Below are 17,509 nucleotides of genomic sequence, written 5' to 3'. Positions count from 1 at the left end.
TTTTTTTGAGACAGAGTCTTACTCTCTCACCCAGGCTGGAGTGCAGCAACACTATCTTGGCTCGCTGCATCCTCCACCTCCTGGGTTCAAGCGATTTTCATCACTCAGCCTCCCAAGTAGCTGAGAGTACAGGTGTACACCACTACACCTTGCTGATTTTTATGTTTTCAGTTGAAACGGGGTTTCGCCCTGTTGGCCAGGCTGGTTTCAAACTTCTGGCTTCAAGATATCCCCCACCTTGGCCTTCCAAAGTGCTGGGATTACCGGTGTGAGACCCCACGCCCAGCTGATTAATGGTTTCATTTTCTGTTTAGGAGAAAAGAAAAAATATTTACTGTATATCCTTGATAATAACTATATGTATACAAGTTATACTTTATCTCAATTGTGAACATTGTAGCAGTATTCCTTTCTGACCATACTTATTCAGATAACTGTATAAACTGTGGTAGCATTACTAGCTGCCATCCTGCAGAGGGCACTGTAATTAAAGTCAGTCCTGATTTTTTTTTTTTTTTTTTTTTTTTTTAAATATGGAGTCTAGCTCTGTCACCCAGGCTGGAGTGCAGTGGTGTGATCTCGGCTCACTGTAAGCTCCACCTCCTGGGTTGACGCCATTCTCCTGCCTCAGCCTCCCAAGTAGCTGGGACTACAGGTGCCCACCACCACGCCCGGCTAATTTTTTTTGTATTTTTAGTAGACACGGGTTTCACTGTGTTACCCAGGATGGTCTCGATCTCCTGACCTTGTGATCCGCTCGCCTCGGCCTCCCAAAGTGCTGGAATTACAGGCGTGAGCCAACGGGCCTGGCCTAGTCTTGATTGCTATATAAAATGTTTTATGTAACTCCTTTAACCAAATGAAAAATACAAATATACTACTAATGTTTTTATTTGCATCAGAATCATCAAAACTATATTCTAACAAGAGTCATTTTGTATCTGCTGAAGATTTTATTGATTCAAACACATACACACATTATTAAAACCAAAATATCTCAGTAAAATCCCTAAGAAGACAGATGCCATTCAACAGTTGTGAAAACTTGCAAGTGTGGCACCAAAACCTTAATTTTATATCTCTCAATATATAACAGAATTTTATGAGAATTTCATTTGCGAATTGAGTACATCCTTCATGGATTCTTGGCCCAGTATCCATGTAGGGAATTTAGGATATTTATTAACACCCTAAAATTGTACATAAACTTTAAAAATTTTTGTATATATGCATATGTGCGTTTTCAGGGGAAAGCTCTGTGATTTTAAACAGATTGTCAAGGAAGTCCCTAGCTTTAAAACTGGCAGGTAGAGAGGAGTGGGGCAGGAAAATACTAAGAACCTGTGGCCTATTTTGTGAGTAAAACATTATACCTGTTATTTGGAGTGTGCACAATTACCTTTGGAAAAGGGTTTATGCAGTGGGTGTTTTGCTCAGATCAGATACTCAAAAGATAATGAGGAATAAATTCAGAAAGCCTAAAGAACTTGCCTCTGAGTCATAGCATTGAAGCGATAGAACTTCTTATTGGGGAAACTTGGTAAGTTTAATGCCACTCCAAGATGGCCATATTACATATTCAAATCTAAGGAATCTTCATGTACAGTGACAGAAATTAGGGTGAATAGGATTGGTTTAGGATAGAACTTCAACTGAGAATTAAGCCCTAAGCTTTAAGGCATATATTGTAATGAATTCATTTATTTCCTATGCAGCTAGAAGGTACTAGCTATGTATGTTACTGGAAGATTTGCAATGTAGTCATTCATCATTTTCTGTGGAGCTTAATTCTCTTGTGGAATCATGATTGGGAAAGGCTGGTTTAGGAGGTTGGAGGGAAGGAAATATACACAAGAGAAATGATTTGAACAACATAGAGATGGCAGTGCCCAAAACTGTGTAGAGAGCAGTAGGATAGGTTGCTAATTACAGCAGAGGACTTATATGGGAGTGATGTAAGGTAAAACAGAAAAGTATAGGCAAGGTAGAATTTTGGAGAGCTCTCAAGTATTAGGCTAAAAGGTAGTTCTTTGCCATTTAAGCCTAATTTTGGATTTAGGGGGTGGGTAGTATGTATGCTGGAAAACATGACTGTTAAATACAGCACTTAGGACCATAAAAAATGGTAGTCTAAGACTACAAGAAATATGTAAACACATACAAGTATAAAAAATGTGTTATCAGCCTATGCGCTATGAGATGCTTTTATGTCACATAGTTGAGAAATTCTTGTTTACTAAGATTGTGAAAAAGATTCTGTTAATTAAGTTGAAAAATATGTGGAAAATGTATTGGCCTTTAAAGTTTTATTTGCTTTAATAGGACCTAAGAAAAGCTGGATTGCTGATTTTTGCTAATAAACAAGATGTTAAAGAATGCATGACTGTAGCAGAAATCTCCCAGTTTTTGAAGCTAACTTCTATTAAAGATCACCAGTGGCATATCCAGGCATGCTGTGCTCTAACTGGCGAGGGGTAAGAAGTCTTCCTCTTAGATGTTATCGAACTTGTATTTTGCTTAGAAACATGTATATCTTCTTTAAACTCCTAAATATTTAAGGCTATTGTGTACAAAACATCGTAAGGGACAGACGTAAGCTGTAGTTCATGTCTATAATCAGAGACTTTTTAGGGTGGTTCTGTAAATAGTAAAACAACGTAAACATAATACACATAAACCTACTGAACATGTAAGCATGTAGCTGTTAAAATTGCTGTAGGAGCTCAGAGAAACAGGAGTATCAGTGAGAGCTGGAGAAGTTAGGAAATACATTTTACGATGATAGTGAAACTGAAGACCTGACACTTGCTGAGCATGTCCTGTGTCTGGAGTGCTTTCCATATAGTGCTTCATTTAATCCCCATAACAGTCCTACAGAGTAATTGTTTGTAAGTGATATTTTATGCATAAAGAAGCTCAAGTCAAAGATAATTCATGTCTGAGACTACTTTGGGGTTACTGACTGTTGGAACTGATGCACTTAAACAAAAGAAGGATTGAGGGAATTGGAGAGAGTGTAGCAGTGATGGTCCTTGGTTCTGGAATGATAGGTGTTGGAAGAGAACTGTGTGCCTAGAGTAGAAATTTGCCCTGTCTAGTGCCCACAGTTGAAAGTATTTCAAGAAGGAAGTGGTGTGGTCGGCATTGTCAAATCTAAGATCAAGGACCAGGAGATGGAGGATGCCACTGAATTAACAACAAATGAATATATTCAACCATTTTGTCAGAACAAATTCTGTGCATTGGGAAAGTGGGCATAAGGTAAGTGTAGTTTAAAGAGGAGGTAGATTTTAGGAAGCAAAAATAGCTTTGTAAACTCTTGAGTGTGGCAGATGAAATAGAGGAGGTTGGAAATAGGATAAAAAGCCAAAAGAAGGATAAAAATAGAGTACAATTTTTGTTGTTGTTTTTCCAAAATATGGTGGATCTGTATATACAGTCATTCACCCTATAATGATGTTTTGGTCAGTGATAGACCACATATATGACGGTGGTCCCATAAAATTAAAATACTGTATGTTTACAATAACCTGTTCTATTTTTAGATACGTTTCAGTACAAAAGTTCTTACTATTGGGTTATGGTCATCTACAGAATTTAGTACAGTAACATGCTATGTAGATGTGTAGCCTGGGAGCACCAGGCTATATAGCACGGAGCCTAGGTGCGTACTAGACTGTACCATCTAGGTTTGTGTAAGTACACTCTGTGATGTTCACACAGTGATGAAATCACCTGACACGTTTCTCAGAATGTATCCCTGTCATTAAATGATGCATGATTGCATTTAAAAGCAGAGGAAAAAAGAAATAAGTGATAAAGGATTCTAAATAGAGGTCTTAAGTTTGGGGTTCTTGAGGTTTTAGAAAAGGACAAAAGCATGGGGTATAGACGAATTTGCTCAAGTGGGAGAAATCGTTTTGCTTTCAAGACCAAGATGAAGGGTAAACCAAATATAATGAATTATTGAAGCCAAATCTTAATAGAAGGCACTATTACTGACATTTGGAAGAGCATAATTAGAACCTTAAAAAAGGTTTTTTAATTTAAAAAAAAACCTGTTCGTTAAAAAAATCACAGATAATACCAATTATCCATGTATTCATTTAAGTAAAAATATGTTAAATATTTCTTAGTCAAATAGTTTAGTATATATATCTTTGTCAAGCAAAAGCATGGATTTATAATATTTGGCAATAAAGACAAGTCATCTAGGATTGACATAGATTTAATTTATATACTTTGATAATTGTATGGAAAATGTATCATTAGTATGAACTCAATTTCATTTTAAAAAGAGGTAAAAGAATTTTGTTTTAAAAATAGGAAGGTAATAGATGAGTTTGGTTTTGAGAGAAATGTTCTGTTTTTCTTTTATAGTTCAGCTGCCTTGATCTAAATTACTGGTTTTAGTATGCATTAGCGTTTTGATTCAGTGAATTGGAGATCACAAACTTCGGTGTGTGACTTCATTTGACTCCCACTTTTCCCATTTGCTAACATTGCCAACCTGGATTTCCTCTGTAACATTGGAAGGATTCTAATCTCAGTGTTGTAAAGATTAATTAAGAGAATGGATGTTAAGTCAGTTTCTAGTTTGCTATTAGGTAACTACTGTTCATTTATCAGTTTGGAGTTAAACAGTCTCTTCATCTATTATTTTTATGTACTATTTCCTGTCAGTAGTTTAAAAGTAATGAATCTAGTCCCAGGAGAAAAGCATGGGACAACCACCCCAAAACAACCATCTATTTACCTCATTGCTGTCTTTTTTCTATTTGTGTCTTCTTTTACATTATTAGACTCATACTTAACAAAAATCTGAATTGAAAAAAATTTATATTGTAACATAGTTTTTTGTGTCTACAAAAGCTTGTCATAGATAATACTTATTAACAGTTCTTCATTTTATTGTAACTTAATGTGTACAACCATTTCTCTTTTGCTGAACTTTTAGTTTCTTTTACCAGAATGAACATCCTTTTCTGTATTTTGGGTTATGTTCAATTACCAGTTGTTCAGTGATAACTGATGTTACCAATATGAAATTTTATTGCCTTCAAAAGTTTTATATACTTACATTTTATAATATTTATATAACATATTATGTGTATACTTTGTTTTAATAACTACAAAATATATATTTTGTTTAATATTCTGCCATTTGTCATTTATATCATGAGCATTTTATCCTATTATAAAATGGTTTTATTTCCTCCATTTCCTGGTGATGAGAATTATGAAATCATTTTTGAAAGGAAAATTTTAAATATTTCATCATACAAATGTCTTGTAATTTGTTTTCTGTATTTCTAGACAGAAGTTATTTTTCTATTAAAAGTACTTTAATGAACAGTTTTGTATGTAAGTCTATGTTTATGTCTGATTTTCTTTTTTAGGATACATTTCTGGAAGTAGAAAAAGATTCAGAGTATTGATATTTTAAATATTTTTGATACATATTGCCAGATACATTTTTGACATATGTTGCTTTCTGTGGGCACTCATTGTATAATTATAAAGCTTTTTAAAAGTGTCAGACAGCATTCCAGGGACTAGAGATATAACGGAACCAAAAGAGCACAGATGTATTAGCTGGGTGTGGTGGCACACGCCTTTTCTCCCCGCTACTGGGGGGCTGAGGTGGGGAGATCGCTTGAGCCCAGAGGTCATGGTTGCCATTGATTGTGCCATTGCACTCCAGCCTGGGTGACAGAGGGAGACCCTGTCTTAAAAAGAGGAAAGACAAAAAAATCACAGATGGATTATGTATGAGAATATGGCTTCACTGCAGCAGCCCAAGCACTGAATATTATTGATTTTTAAATCTTTGTTATTTAGCTAAATGAAAAATACTGCCTTTTAGTTTGCTGTTCATAGCTTCTTAGTTCAGAATTTAATCAAATGATTTTGTTTTCTTTATAGGTTGTGCCAAGGACTTGAATGGATGATGTCACGACTTAAGATTAGATGATCTCTACTGACCTCTTCTCATAGACTTTGTATAAATGAAGTGCTGGACTTTACCTGAAAGCTGCAAAAATTAATGGTTTAGATATATTTATAATAAACTGATTTAAACTTTTTCTATAAGAAGAAAAATTAAGACCACTTATTTGAAAACAAAGATGAAGTCTCACCTTCCAATTTACTTTCTTATTAGTTTTTTCCAAAGTAAGTTATTAAAGCTGTGATTGACGTTTTTCTCATAATGAATCCTCTCAGGACATTGTGTAGCCTGTGGTAAGTACAAAGGGAGAGGAAGACATTTTGAATTTTAAGAGCTTTATTATCAGTATAACCCTCCCTAGTTGAATGTTGTTTTCTTCTTGTTCCATTAAGTCAAAATACAAATCAGCACAGATACTCAGTTTGCAATATTTTAAAATGTAATGTTACTTATGAAAAGTATTTTGCTTAAGGTTGTGTGTGTATTGTGTATATACCTCAAGTTCAAGTTAATGGCATTGATTTATGTTCCAGAGAAAAATAACACAAATATTAATAATATCCTTTGTTATAACCATAATGAGATAAGTATTGGCATTGGTGTTCAGTGCCATTTTATACTTTCTCTCTATGTTCTCTGTATTGTACTAACCAACCTCCCAAATTATTGAGCTGCTTATTTAAAAAAAAAAAGGAAAAGGAAAAAGCATGACATTGCATATTGATTTTTTGTTGTTGACCAAAATCACAAACATGGAAACACATAATTCAACAGAGTGGGATAGCTATCAGATTCTTGGCTTAGTATTACTAATGGGCAGGATTGTACAATGAGCAACTATCAGATTATTCCTTTCAGTGGTTCTTATGGCATCTAAATTACTGAATAAATTATTAATCCATTAATCAGTGAATCAAATTATGATTAAAATTATCAAATGAATGCTCAGCATTCATTGAAAACTATTGTGTGAAACATGTCTACCCAGAAAAGTAATATTCTATAAATACTATTAAAAAACTTAGCTATATTATTTTTAAGCATTAAATTATACGTCAAGGAGTTAAAGTGAATTTCAGAGTAAAAGTAAGGCATGTTTCTGAGCAACATTGATAATTTCTTAATTTGTCAATTTCTTCTTATTTTGGTACTTGGAATATAGTGTGAGATTTTTTATTTCTAAATTTTGTTGTATCTATTACATAAATGCATTGACAATTATAAACTGCAAGTGTTTTTTGAATGATTTTAAGAATTTGGTTTAAAAATTGATTGCTACCATGTATTATTTGTACTAAGAAGTAACTTGACCCAAAACACCCTCTCTGTTTGCTTAGGGTATTTTTTTCAATGTCTGAAAGTTAGAGGTATTCCTGTCACAATTGTAAACAAACTTATCCTAAATGTGTTAAAACATATTCTGGGGTACTCTATCTCTATGTATCTTTCATGCCTTGAAAATCTGAAGGTTAATCCAAACTCACTTGTTTTAGCATATTTAAGAAAAAAAAAAACTACTTTTAATATCAGCCTTTTAAGTTTCATGAAGATTTTGGTGAGGAATAATAGTATATACTTTAAATATTGACAAAACTTTGAAAGTTTTCTTTCTTTAAAATGGGAAATACTCAATATCTAAATCCAGGTCAGGCATGGGAGATCAGTATTTAACATTGATGTTTTGTATTTTATATTTATAATGTTCAAAATGCAAGCATAACATTTAATCTTTGTCCACATGGTTTTACAAAAGTAAATCTTAAATTACTAAGCTTTTCTCATATGTTCTCATACTTTTTCAAATCACTATAAAGAATTACTTGTTGTCTATTAAAAATCTCCTTCCCCCAAATCTGTATTACGGTTTCACCAGACAAATATTCTGTGATGTAGCCCAGAAAATCCGCACCTTTTGTCCTTTTTATTTTTTAATTTGAATAATCATGTGCTTAGTCCCTTGGATTACTGCCACATCAGTTTAACACAGTATCAGCACATTACCTTGTCATCAAGAGATTGGCTCAGATTTATTCTTAATTGGATGTTTAAAGCATGCACTACCTTGTTACAGTTGGTTTAGTGGATAATTGACTTGACATCATGAGAAGATGTGTAATTTTATACCACATTTATAAAATATGATTTTGTTTTCTACCCTTCAAGGTAAACATTAAAAATAAGGTGGTATTTGTGTACTTGTACATAAAACCAAAATTATAGTTGGGAAGAAATAAATTTATATATGAAAATGTCAAAATCATTTTAACAGTATTATTTTCAGATAAGATGGAGAGGCTGGTGAAAAGTCATATTGGCAATTTGTATGTAGTTTAAGTGGAATTAAGCAAAGGGAGATGCTTTTGGGTTTTTAACATGCCACTTTTGAGTGAAAACATCTCGTGGAGTCATTGTGTTCAGCTCTGAGAAGAACAAAGATTCATACTTCTGTACATGTGGTTGGATTTAAATATCCTGTTTTTGATACTAATTTTGAAAGTTATTTAACTTCTTTTGATATCTGGGCAAAAGTAACCATATGCTATAAGCATTTGAATATGTTTAATTTTGTCATAATAGCATCTGTGAAAGTGTATCTTACACATTATATAGAGGGTTCTTGTTTGAAATTTGCACTTCTTTTTTATCTTCCCAGTACATCTTGGTCCTCATAATGGGCAAAGCATACAACGAAGGCAGGTGGCTTAGGGGTTATAGTGGGGAAGTGGATAGGGGATTCATTTTCTTATATGACATTTTGCCTTAAGAATATAAGTGTTTTAGCGCTGCTGACTGGCATTTTTAATATAGGTAGTGAAAATGACTTTAGAAGCATGGGATGAAATAGAGGGAAGAAGAGTTTTTATTTTCTGGCCTTAAAAAGTGCCTAGTAGGTCATTTGAGACCTAGAGAAGTGCACAGAGCTTGAGCAAAGGCATGAAGTCCCTGACTTTCTTTTCCTTTTTGTCTCAGTATATAGTATTAAGATGCCTAGAAACATGACTCTATTGTCCCCTCTTGTATAGGCACTTTATGTTTCTTGCTGTCACTACAGCAACCACATACAGTACGGACAACCTCAAAACCTGTTTATATTAGTGTAAATAGAAAAACTATAGACAACTTTCTAGATTTCTCTGCAGGCATTTTTGGGAATGTATGTATAATAAGCTCTGCTTTGTATACAGGAGATAGTACCACATCATCGGTTATCTCCAAACTCCAGTCTTCTCTCAATTGCCCAGTTATATCTTGTCATCAATCCCTTTTTCAAGGCTGGGAAGAGACAAGTTTCTCCATGAAACTTTGACCCCTCACACTCTCCAAATGTAATCTGGATCTCCTTGCTTTCAAGATCAGCTTCCCCATAGCTCAGGTATCCCCTTCTCTCCTGTGTCTTCATTTACTCTCAGTGAAGATATCTCTGTCCTGGAGGTTACTTTAAACTTTCTCTATAACCGTTGCTATAGACAACGGTTTCCAAACCAGTAGTTTCTATGCAGCTTTTCTAGTTCCTTGCTATCTTCTCACCACTGACTTGAGGCAGTGATTTGGACCTTGCTCATTAGAGAGCATTATCAGAGATGTGGAGTCCATCAGAAGACCAGCTTGCAGTGTGAATAGCATATAGATGCCAATATTATAATTCTTTATATTTAACATTTTCATGCTTCTTAATTTAACTTCACATGTTGGGAAGTAGATTCAGAAACTTAGGAGAAATACCCAGACTCTGCCACTTCCTTGAGCTACTAGTTAGGCATGGGCAGGATTAAGTTTTGTGTGTATTATCTTCCCACTACCAAGAATGGTTATGTTTCACAGAATACCAGTTCAGTTTGAGTTGGAAAAAGATGCCAAACCAAATTTATATATAGCCTATAACCTAAGGGCATTCTTGAAGCTATTGCCCACATCCCATTTTTTAGTTCATGTTTACTTACAAAATAGAGATAAACATTAGATGTCTAAAGGAGTGAGTAATGAAAAGCCTGTCCTTACAAAATAAACCTGTTTAAATGGGCTTTAAAAGACATCAAAATAATCACTTGTCATGCATTGACTGTAAATAGAGATAAAGAAATACGTCTTTAAAGCTCCACTTATACAAAAATAAAACTTCTATATCATGTTCCCTCGAAGAATGTATGATAGTTTATTTTAAGACCATGATAATAGAGTAAAAAGGAAAGAAAGCCAGAAATTAGAATTTTGGATGCTAAAAAGTAACTTTCTAGTTAACCCTAAAGCCCTGTCAAATTGGGAAGAAATGTTCCAGGATACACTTGGATTAGTTATGCAGTATTTCTTATCAATTGTCTAGCCCTTGTGTATTGTTCTGAAAACTAAAGTTTAAATCTTTATGCTGTTACCTGCTAGACATCCCGTTCTTTGGTAAAAAATTCCCATAGTCTGTACTCAAGAAGTGCTTAAAAATGGACTTGTGTTGATTTTAAGCCCATCTAATAAATTATATGTATTTTCTATGGTATCGTATGTGCTTGTCTTAACTGATGACATAGCCTAGAGAGTTTCTGTCACAATTTGTGCTTTATTTGAATAAAAAGTCTTTTTTTTTTCTTCTTTTTTTTTTTTTTTGAGACATTGTCTTGCTCTGTCGCCCATGCTGGACTGCAGTGGCGTGATCTCGGTTCACTGCAACCTTCACCTCCCCGGTTCACGCCATTCTCCTGCCTCAGCCTGCCAAGTAGCTGGGACTACAGGCGCCCGCCACCACGCCCGGCTAATTTTTTTGTATTTTTAGTAGAGACAAGGTTTCACCATGTTAGCCAGGATGGTCTCGATCTGCTGACCTCGTGATCCGCCTGCCTTGGCCTCCCAAAGTGCTGGAATTACAGGCGTGAGTCACTGTGCCTGGCCTGAATAAAAAGTCTTGAAATTGAAGACACTCACCTAACCCTCAACAAACCATGACGTAATGAAGCACAAGCCACACCATTTTGTCTCTTTCCTAATACAAATAGTCATGTCCCTGGCATTAGTTCATGCCGAGACTAGAAAACTGAACCCTACTACTGTTTTTTAAAAAACAATTTTAACAGAATATTAAACTGTATGTTTGAAATCATAAGTAAAAGTTTGTTGCTTGCATACGAGTAGCCTCTTGATTCTCATAGTGGTGATTTTGCATCGTGTCATTTAGATGTTGAGCCATTTGTGCATGTGCATAAGTGCCCAAATTCCTCCTCTTTGTTTAGATTCTACTTACAAATCAGACTAATAGAATCTGAATACATTTATCATATATTCTTCCAGGGTTTTTTTTTTTAACTGACTGTAGAGTGTGGCTGTAAGTTCTGGGGCAAAGCTTGATTGTATTTTCAGTTATGTATAGTTACATTGTTTCATGTTAGAAATCATCGTGCATGGGAAGTAAAATGTGCATATGATTTTAAATTATTGTAATATGTACTATACCCTTCCCCTAAACTTCTTTCATTGATGATACACAGAATTCCTCTATTTTTGCTTGAAAATAGTCCTTTAGATTGGAGTAGCCTTTTCTTACTTCCCTCTGTGGTTCCATGAGATGAGGTGATACCTGCAAAGCACTTTTAAAGATGTTTTTTAGGCTAATGTCCAGGATACAGCATTGAGGACGCAGCTATGTCTAATGAGGGCTCTGTTGGTTGCTAGAGATGAGAGAAATGTATACTAATCATTTTAATTTGTACTTAAAATACATTTTACTAATCATATTGATTTTAAATATGACATTCTTCTTGTAGATATTAATCTTTCTTGTTTATCATATTGTCCTAGAGAAGCCTAGATAAAAATGGGTTCCACCTAGTCTCTTTGTATAACACCTTCCCCCGCTCTGCTCCCCATCCCTGCCAATTGAGCTCTATGCATATTGACAAGCAAATAAGAAAATCTTTGGTTTCTTGTATTTGAATTTCCAAAACAATAAAAGGTTTTGACTTAAGATTTGCATGCAAGAAGAGGCAGAAATTTTGTCTCATCTTTTTATCATTTTGCGAACTTGTGTTTCTCTGTATGCCAGGAAAATTTTACACACAAGGAATGTTTGAAAAACAATTTTAGAGTGCCTGGGTGGTTTTTATTTGGTCAGTACTGATGTGTTGGGTGTCTAGGGAAATAATGCTTCAGGACCTTTTTAACAACACAGCTTCATGAATGACTGGGGGATATTTATGTTTGTGCTGAGAAAAGGGAGGGAGTGGACAGGTTGGAGTGGGGACCTTCATTGAAAGCAGCGCAGTCAGCTACTTTGTAGATGTGTTTTTTCATTATACTTATAACAATGTTCTTGTGTCCATAATTGACTGAAATGTCAAGCTCCAGGAATGCAAAGTGTTTATCAGGTGACCAGAAGTAGAACCTTGTTGATTATGAAATGGAAGAATAATGTCAAGGTAGTTGGGGTAAAATGACAAATAAGATTTTACTGGTGAATTTCCATGCTTAATGTGTACATTAACCTCTTTTTAAGTTGCATGTTAATCTGGTATAACGTATTGTCTCTGGTTTATGCTTTGAGTAAAAAGGCAAAAAAAAAAAAGACGAGTTACAATTGTTAACTCTGTTATGTACTATTACATATACCTTTTCTTTTAGAAAGGGTTAATTATAATTACTATTCACACCTCTCTGTTGTCAGTGTTTTTATTCTGGTTTATTCTCTAAATGTGCAGATTCAGTGTCGGAAGACTGGGATCCACATGGTAATTGAAAAGGTATGACAGCTGCTTTGTACAAATGACAAAAAGATTGTCCTGATCTTCTCTAGGAAACTTTTCTGGCACTGGTCAATTTATAGAGATCTCTCTCTCTTTTATTTCTGAATGTTAGAATTGGAAATGGGCCTGACAAATTATGATCAGTTTGCATAGTTGATTTATTTTAAAATCTGAGAAAAGTTCAGTCATTTAAAATGAATATCATTAAAGTGAACATTCATGACCTTAGTTGATAGTAAACAGAAGAAAAAAGGGAAAAAGGGAGAGAGGAGTCAGCCCCAGTCACATGCTGACTTAAATACCGTGTTTCTCCCCTCCGCTAGAATGTAAACCGCAGGATGGCAATTACATCTCTCTGTGCTGAACACAGTGCCTGGTATGTAACAGGTGTTCAATTTATATGTGTTGACGAATGAATGAATGGATTCCTAATGTTTTTGTTGTTTTTTTCTACATCTTTTGTTCTCATAGGTAGGTTTTTTTTGTTTTTTTGTTTTTTTAACCTATGTGATTGCAGCATACTGCCTCGTTTAATTCTTACTTAACACTTACCTCAATTCTCATTTAATTCTGCCTAATTTCAAAAGGGTTTCTAGGTGACTATGTTTTCCTCATTCAGTCTTTTAGTAGAAATAGCACTTATTTCCTTAAAAATGGCTTAAAAGCATCATGCAGTGGCAGATATGTAGAAATTTTATGTATTTGAAATCTGTGTGGGCCTACATCAAGGAATGTAAGTAACATAGCAGAGTTTGTTGTCAGCATCTGCAGACATTGAAATAGTAAATGGTACAGCAGCTTTTTTGGAAAAACAGCTTTGTCTTATTCATCTTTTATGCTCATTCTTCCTTCATTTTTTGATATCTGGAATATCCCCTTTTTGCTGGTAAATAACTTTTGTCCCATGAAGTTGATGAGATTTTCACAACATTAGAATAACCTCTAACAGTCCTTTTGAATGTGTTCCTTATGATTGATTGCCACCCTTTTGGGATTCCATGAGGTGGGATGCCTAGGTGACTCATTATTCTCATCATCACATACTTTGCATTCTAGCAAATTGTTCTATACCAAAATTGATGTTTACCTAAAAAATCTTTTTGAAACACTTCTAATACATTTAGATCCCCAAATTATATTCTACTGTATCTCCTATATTATTACAACATTGCAATGGACATCTACTTAATGTGTTTTTTCATATTTAAAATTATTTCTTTTGGCTGTAATCTCAGGTGAAACTACTAGATTAAATGGTAGGATGGGATTTGAGGGTGCCTATTTCAAATTTTCACTAATATGTTAAACAACAAAACCCTTTCCAATTTAACAGAGGGATAAGCATATTGTTATATTTTGCACTTAGACTATTTTTCTTTGCTGTTTTAATTTCCTCTGAATTGTTCTTTTGCTTTATTAATTTATTATGATCTTGATGTTATTGTGAATATATTAAATTCTTAAAATAGTAAATATAAGTACCATGTGCTAACCAATTTCGCCAATGGAGCTTTGTTTAAATAGTGAATATATTATCTCTTGTCATGTTTTTGCAGATGTGTGTGCAAAACACATCCTAGTATGCTGTTTACATTTTTATAATTATCTTTTCAGCATATAGAGTGGTGTGTTTTTTGAGACAGAGTCCCACTCTGTCACCCAAGCTGGCATGCAGTGGTGTGATCTTGGCTCACTGCAATCTGTGCCTCCTGGGTTCAAGCAGTTCTCCTGCCTCAGCCTCCCGAGTAGCTGGGATTACAGGCATGTGTCACCATGCCTGGTTAATTTTTTTGTATTTTTGGTAGAGACAGGGTTTTGCCATGTTGGCCAGGCTGGTCTCAAACTCCTGGTCTCAAGTCATCTGCTCGTTTCAGCTTCCCAAAGTGCTGCGATTATGGTTGTGAGTCACCACTCCTGGCCTAAAGTGTTTGTTAATGTAAAAAAATTACAGCCAGGTGTGGTGACTCACGCCTGTAATCCCAGCACTTTTGGAGGCTGAGGTGGGCAGATCACTTGAGGTCAAGAGTTTGAGACTAGCCTGTCCAACATGGTGAAGCCCTGTCTCTACTAAAAATAGAAAAAAATTAGCTGGGTGTGGTGGTGCACGCCAGTAATTCTAGCTACTCAGGAGGCTGAGGCATGAGAATCGCTTGAACCTGGGAGGCGGAGGTTGCAGTGAGCCAAGATCACGCCACTGCACTCCAGCCTGGGTAACAGAGTGCGACTTTGTCTTTAAAAAAAAAACAACAAAAAACCTTACAGGCTGTGCACCAAGGTGGCTCACACCTGTAATCCCAGCACTTTGGGAGGTCGAGGCAGGTGGATCACCTGAGGTCAGGAGTTCAAGACCAGCCTGGGCAACGTGGTAAAACCCTGTCTCTACTAAAAATACAAAAATTAGCCGGGCGCAGTGGCACATGCCTATAATCCCAGCTGCTCAGGAGGCTGAGGCAGGAGAACCACTTGAGCCTGGGAGGCGGAGCTTGCAGTGAGCCGGGATTGTGCCACTACACTCCAGCCTGAGAGAGAGAGCGAGACTCCATCTCAAAAAAAAAAAAAAAAAAAAAAAAAAAAAAAAAAAAAAATCACGTAAGATATACATGACTCCTTTGAGTGAAAATCAGAAAAGAGATATAATAAGCCAAATTGAGATAATTAAAATTATCAGTTTTCCCAACATTCTAAGAAAACCATTATCAACACTTTGAGACATATAACGGTGTTTCAGTTAGCGATGGATGACATACATGGTGGTGGTCCTGTATGATTGTAATGGAGCTTAAAAATTCTTATCACTTAGTGATGATGTAACTTGTAACGTTGTGGCACCGTTTGTTTTTAAAATAAATTTAGTATAGCCTAAGTGTAGGGTGTGTGTAAAGTCTACAGTACTGCACAGTAATGTTCTAGGCCTTTACTTTTACTCACCACTGACTCACCCAGAACAACTTCCAGTCCTGCAAGCTCCAGTCACATTAAGTGCCTTATACAGATGTACCATTTTTTAATCTTTTAAAGAAATTTTGTATAAATTTATGGGGTACAAGTACAATTTTGTTAAATCTATAGATTGCATAGTGGTGAAGTCAGAGCTTTTTTTTATTTTTTATTTTTTTTCTTCTTTTTGAGACGGAGTCTCGCTCTGTCGCCCAGGCTGGAGTGCAGTGGCCGGATCTCAGCTCACTGCAAGCTCCGCCTCCCGGGGTGACGCCATTCTCCTGCCTCAGCCTCCCGAGTAGCTGGTACTACAGGCGCCCGCCACCTCGCCCGGCTAGTTTTTTGTATTTTTTAGTAGAGACGGGGTTTCACCGTGTTAGCCAGGATGGTCTCGATCTCCGAGCTTTTAGTGTATCCATCACCCAAGTAACATGTTGTTGCTGTGTTCAGTTATGTTTAGATACACAAATACATAACCATTGTGTTAGAATGCCTACAGTGTTCAGTACAGTAACTGGCTATACAGGCTTGTAGCTTAGGAACAATAGGCTGTACCATGTAGCTATACCATCTAGGTTTGCCTACATACACTCTATGATCACACAGTGATGAAATCACCTACAACGCATTTCTTAGAACACATCCCCATCATTATGCAATGAATGACTGTATATTTCTCAGTTTGTTTTGAATATAGAATTCCAAAAAGCTCTTTATTTTTCCACCATATACTGTAAACATCATTTACATATAAAACATTTTAATGGATATATTGCGTTTGCTTTTTGGACATGACATAATTTATTTAACCAGTCTAATATTGATGTGCATTGTTGTTCCTTATTTCTTACCATTGCAGTAATTTTCCTGTAGTTAACACTTGGATTTATTTTTCGTAGAATGAATTCTCACAAGTCCAATTGCTGTTTCAAAGTGTATGGCCTTTTAAAAGGCTTTGGTGACCTATTGCCTAATTGTCTTGCCAAAAGATTCCCCACATCCTGGTCAATTCTTCAGCTATATACATGGCCGTCTCTATATTAAGACATTTTATATTAAGATTTGTAAACCTGTTAACTACTGTCACAGGCCACCACCACTCTGGGCATTTTCAGGTCATGCTACATGTTCACCAGTCCTTCCAGCAGTGGGCAGTGCAAAGCTTCCCTCCACCCACAGGGTTTCTGTGATCTTCAGCCTTTATTGTGCAATTTACTTGTTAACCCGCTTATAATGTATTCAGCCTATGCTGATCATTGACTCCTTTTGGGAAGGTAGAAGGGAAAACACATCTACAATCTCCCAGCTGACTTTTTTTTAATGTTGGGGAAGAATAATGAAGAACTTTTATTATCTAACATAGACGGCCAGTCTTCTGCTTCTAGGATGCTCTCCCACCAATGTGTCCATCTACACTGTCAGCTCTAAATGCCAGTCCTGTGTAGGAAGTCCTGTGTTCATTCATTCAGAAAAGTCACCCAGTGTCCATCCATTTATGTTCATTATATTAAAAACAGTTGAGTTATATGATAAAACACGCTACCATTAAATATTTTAACAGATTTCAATAATATGAGGAAATTATTAATGGTTGTGACATGTTAAACAGGACAACAAAAAAATACAAACTGTGACATCTATCATCTCAATTATGCGAGAACAAAAAAAAAGAAAGTAGCTTGGGAAGCTGAGGCAGGAGGATTGCTTGAGCCCAGGAACTCAAGATCAGCCTGGGCAACATGGCAAAACCCTGTCTCTACAAAATATTTTTTAAAACTAGCCAGACATGTGGCATGTCCCAGCTACTCAGGAGGCTAAAGTGGGAGCATCACTTGAGCCCAGGAGTTAAAGGCTGCGGCTAGCTGTGTTTGCATTCCAGCGTAGGTGTCAGAGTGCAACC

At 35.8% G+C, this 17,509-nt stretch overlaps 1 protein-coding gene across 2 annotated transcripts in view; it reads left to right on the top strand.

Moving 5' to 3' along the window:
• ARL5A (ARF like GTPase 5A) overlaps nt 1–12,578 on the top strand; it is a 32,112-nt gene extending 19,534 nt beyond the window's left edge. For both annotated transcript variants that reach the window (XM_045367079.3, XM_005573184.5), the window contains 2 exons: nt 2,323–2,474; nt 5,926–12,578. In XM_045367079.3, coding sequence (XP_045223014.1) covers nt 2,323–2,474; nt 5,926–5,974 — 201 coding nt within the window. In that variant the 3' untranslated portion in view covers nt 5,975–12,578. The remainder of the gene's footprint in view (nt 1–2,322; nt 2,475–5,925) is intronic.
• The last annotated feature ends 4,931 nt before the right edge of the window (nt 12,579–17,509 follow it).

Source organism: Macaca fascicularis, chromosome 12 (assembly GCF_037993035.2).
Source record: "Macaca fascicularis isolate 582-1 chromosome 12, T2T-MFA8v1.1".
NCBI classification, from domain to species: domain Eukaryota; kingdom Metazoa; phylum Chordata; class Mammalia; order Primates; family Cercopithecidae; genus Macaca; species Macaca fascicularis.
This window is presented reverse-complemented; position numbering and strand designations above follow the sequence as displayed.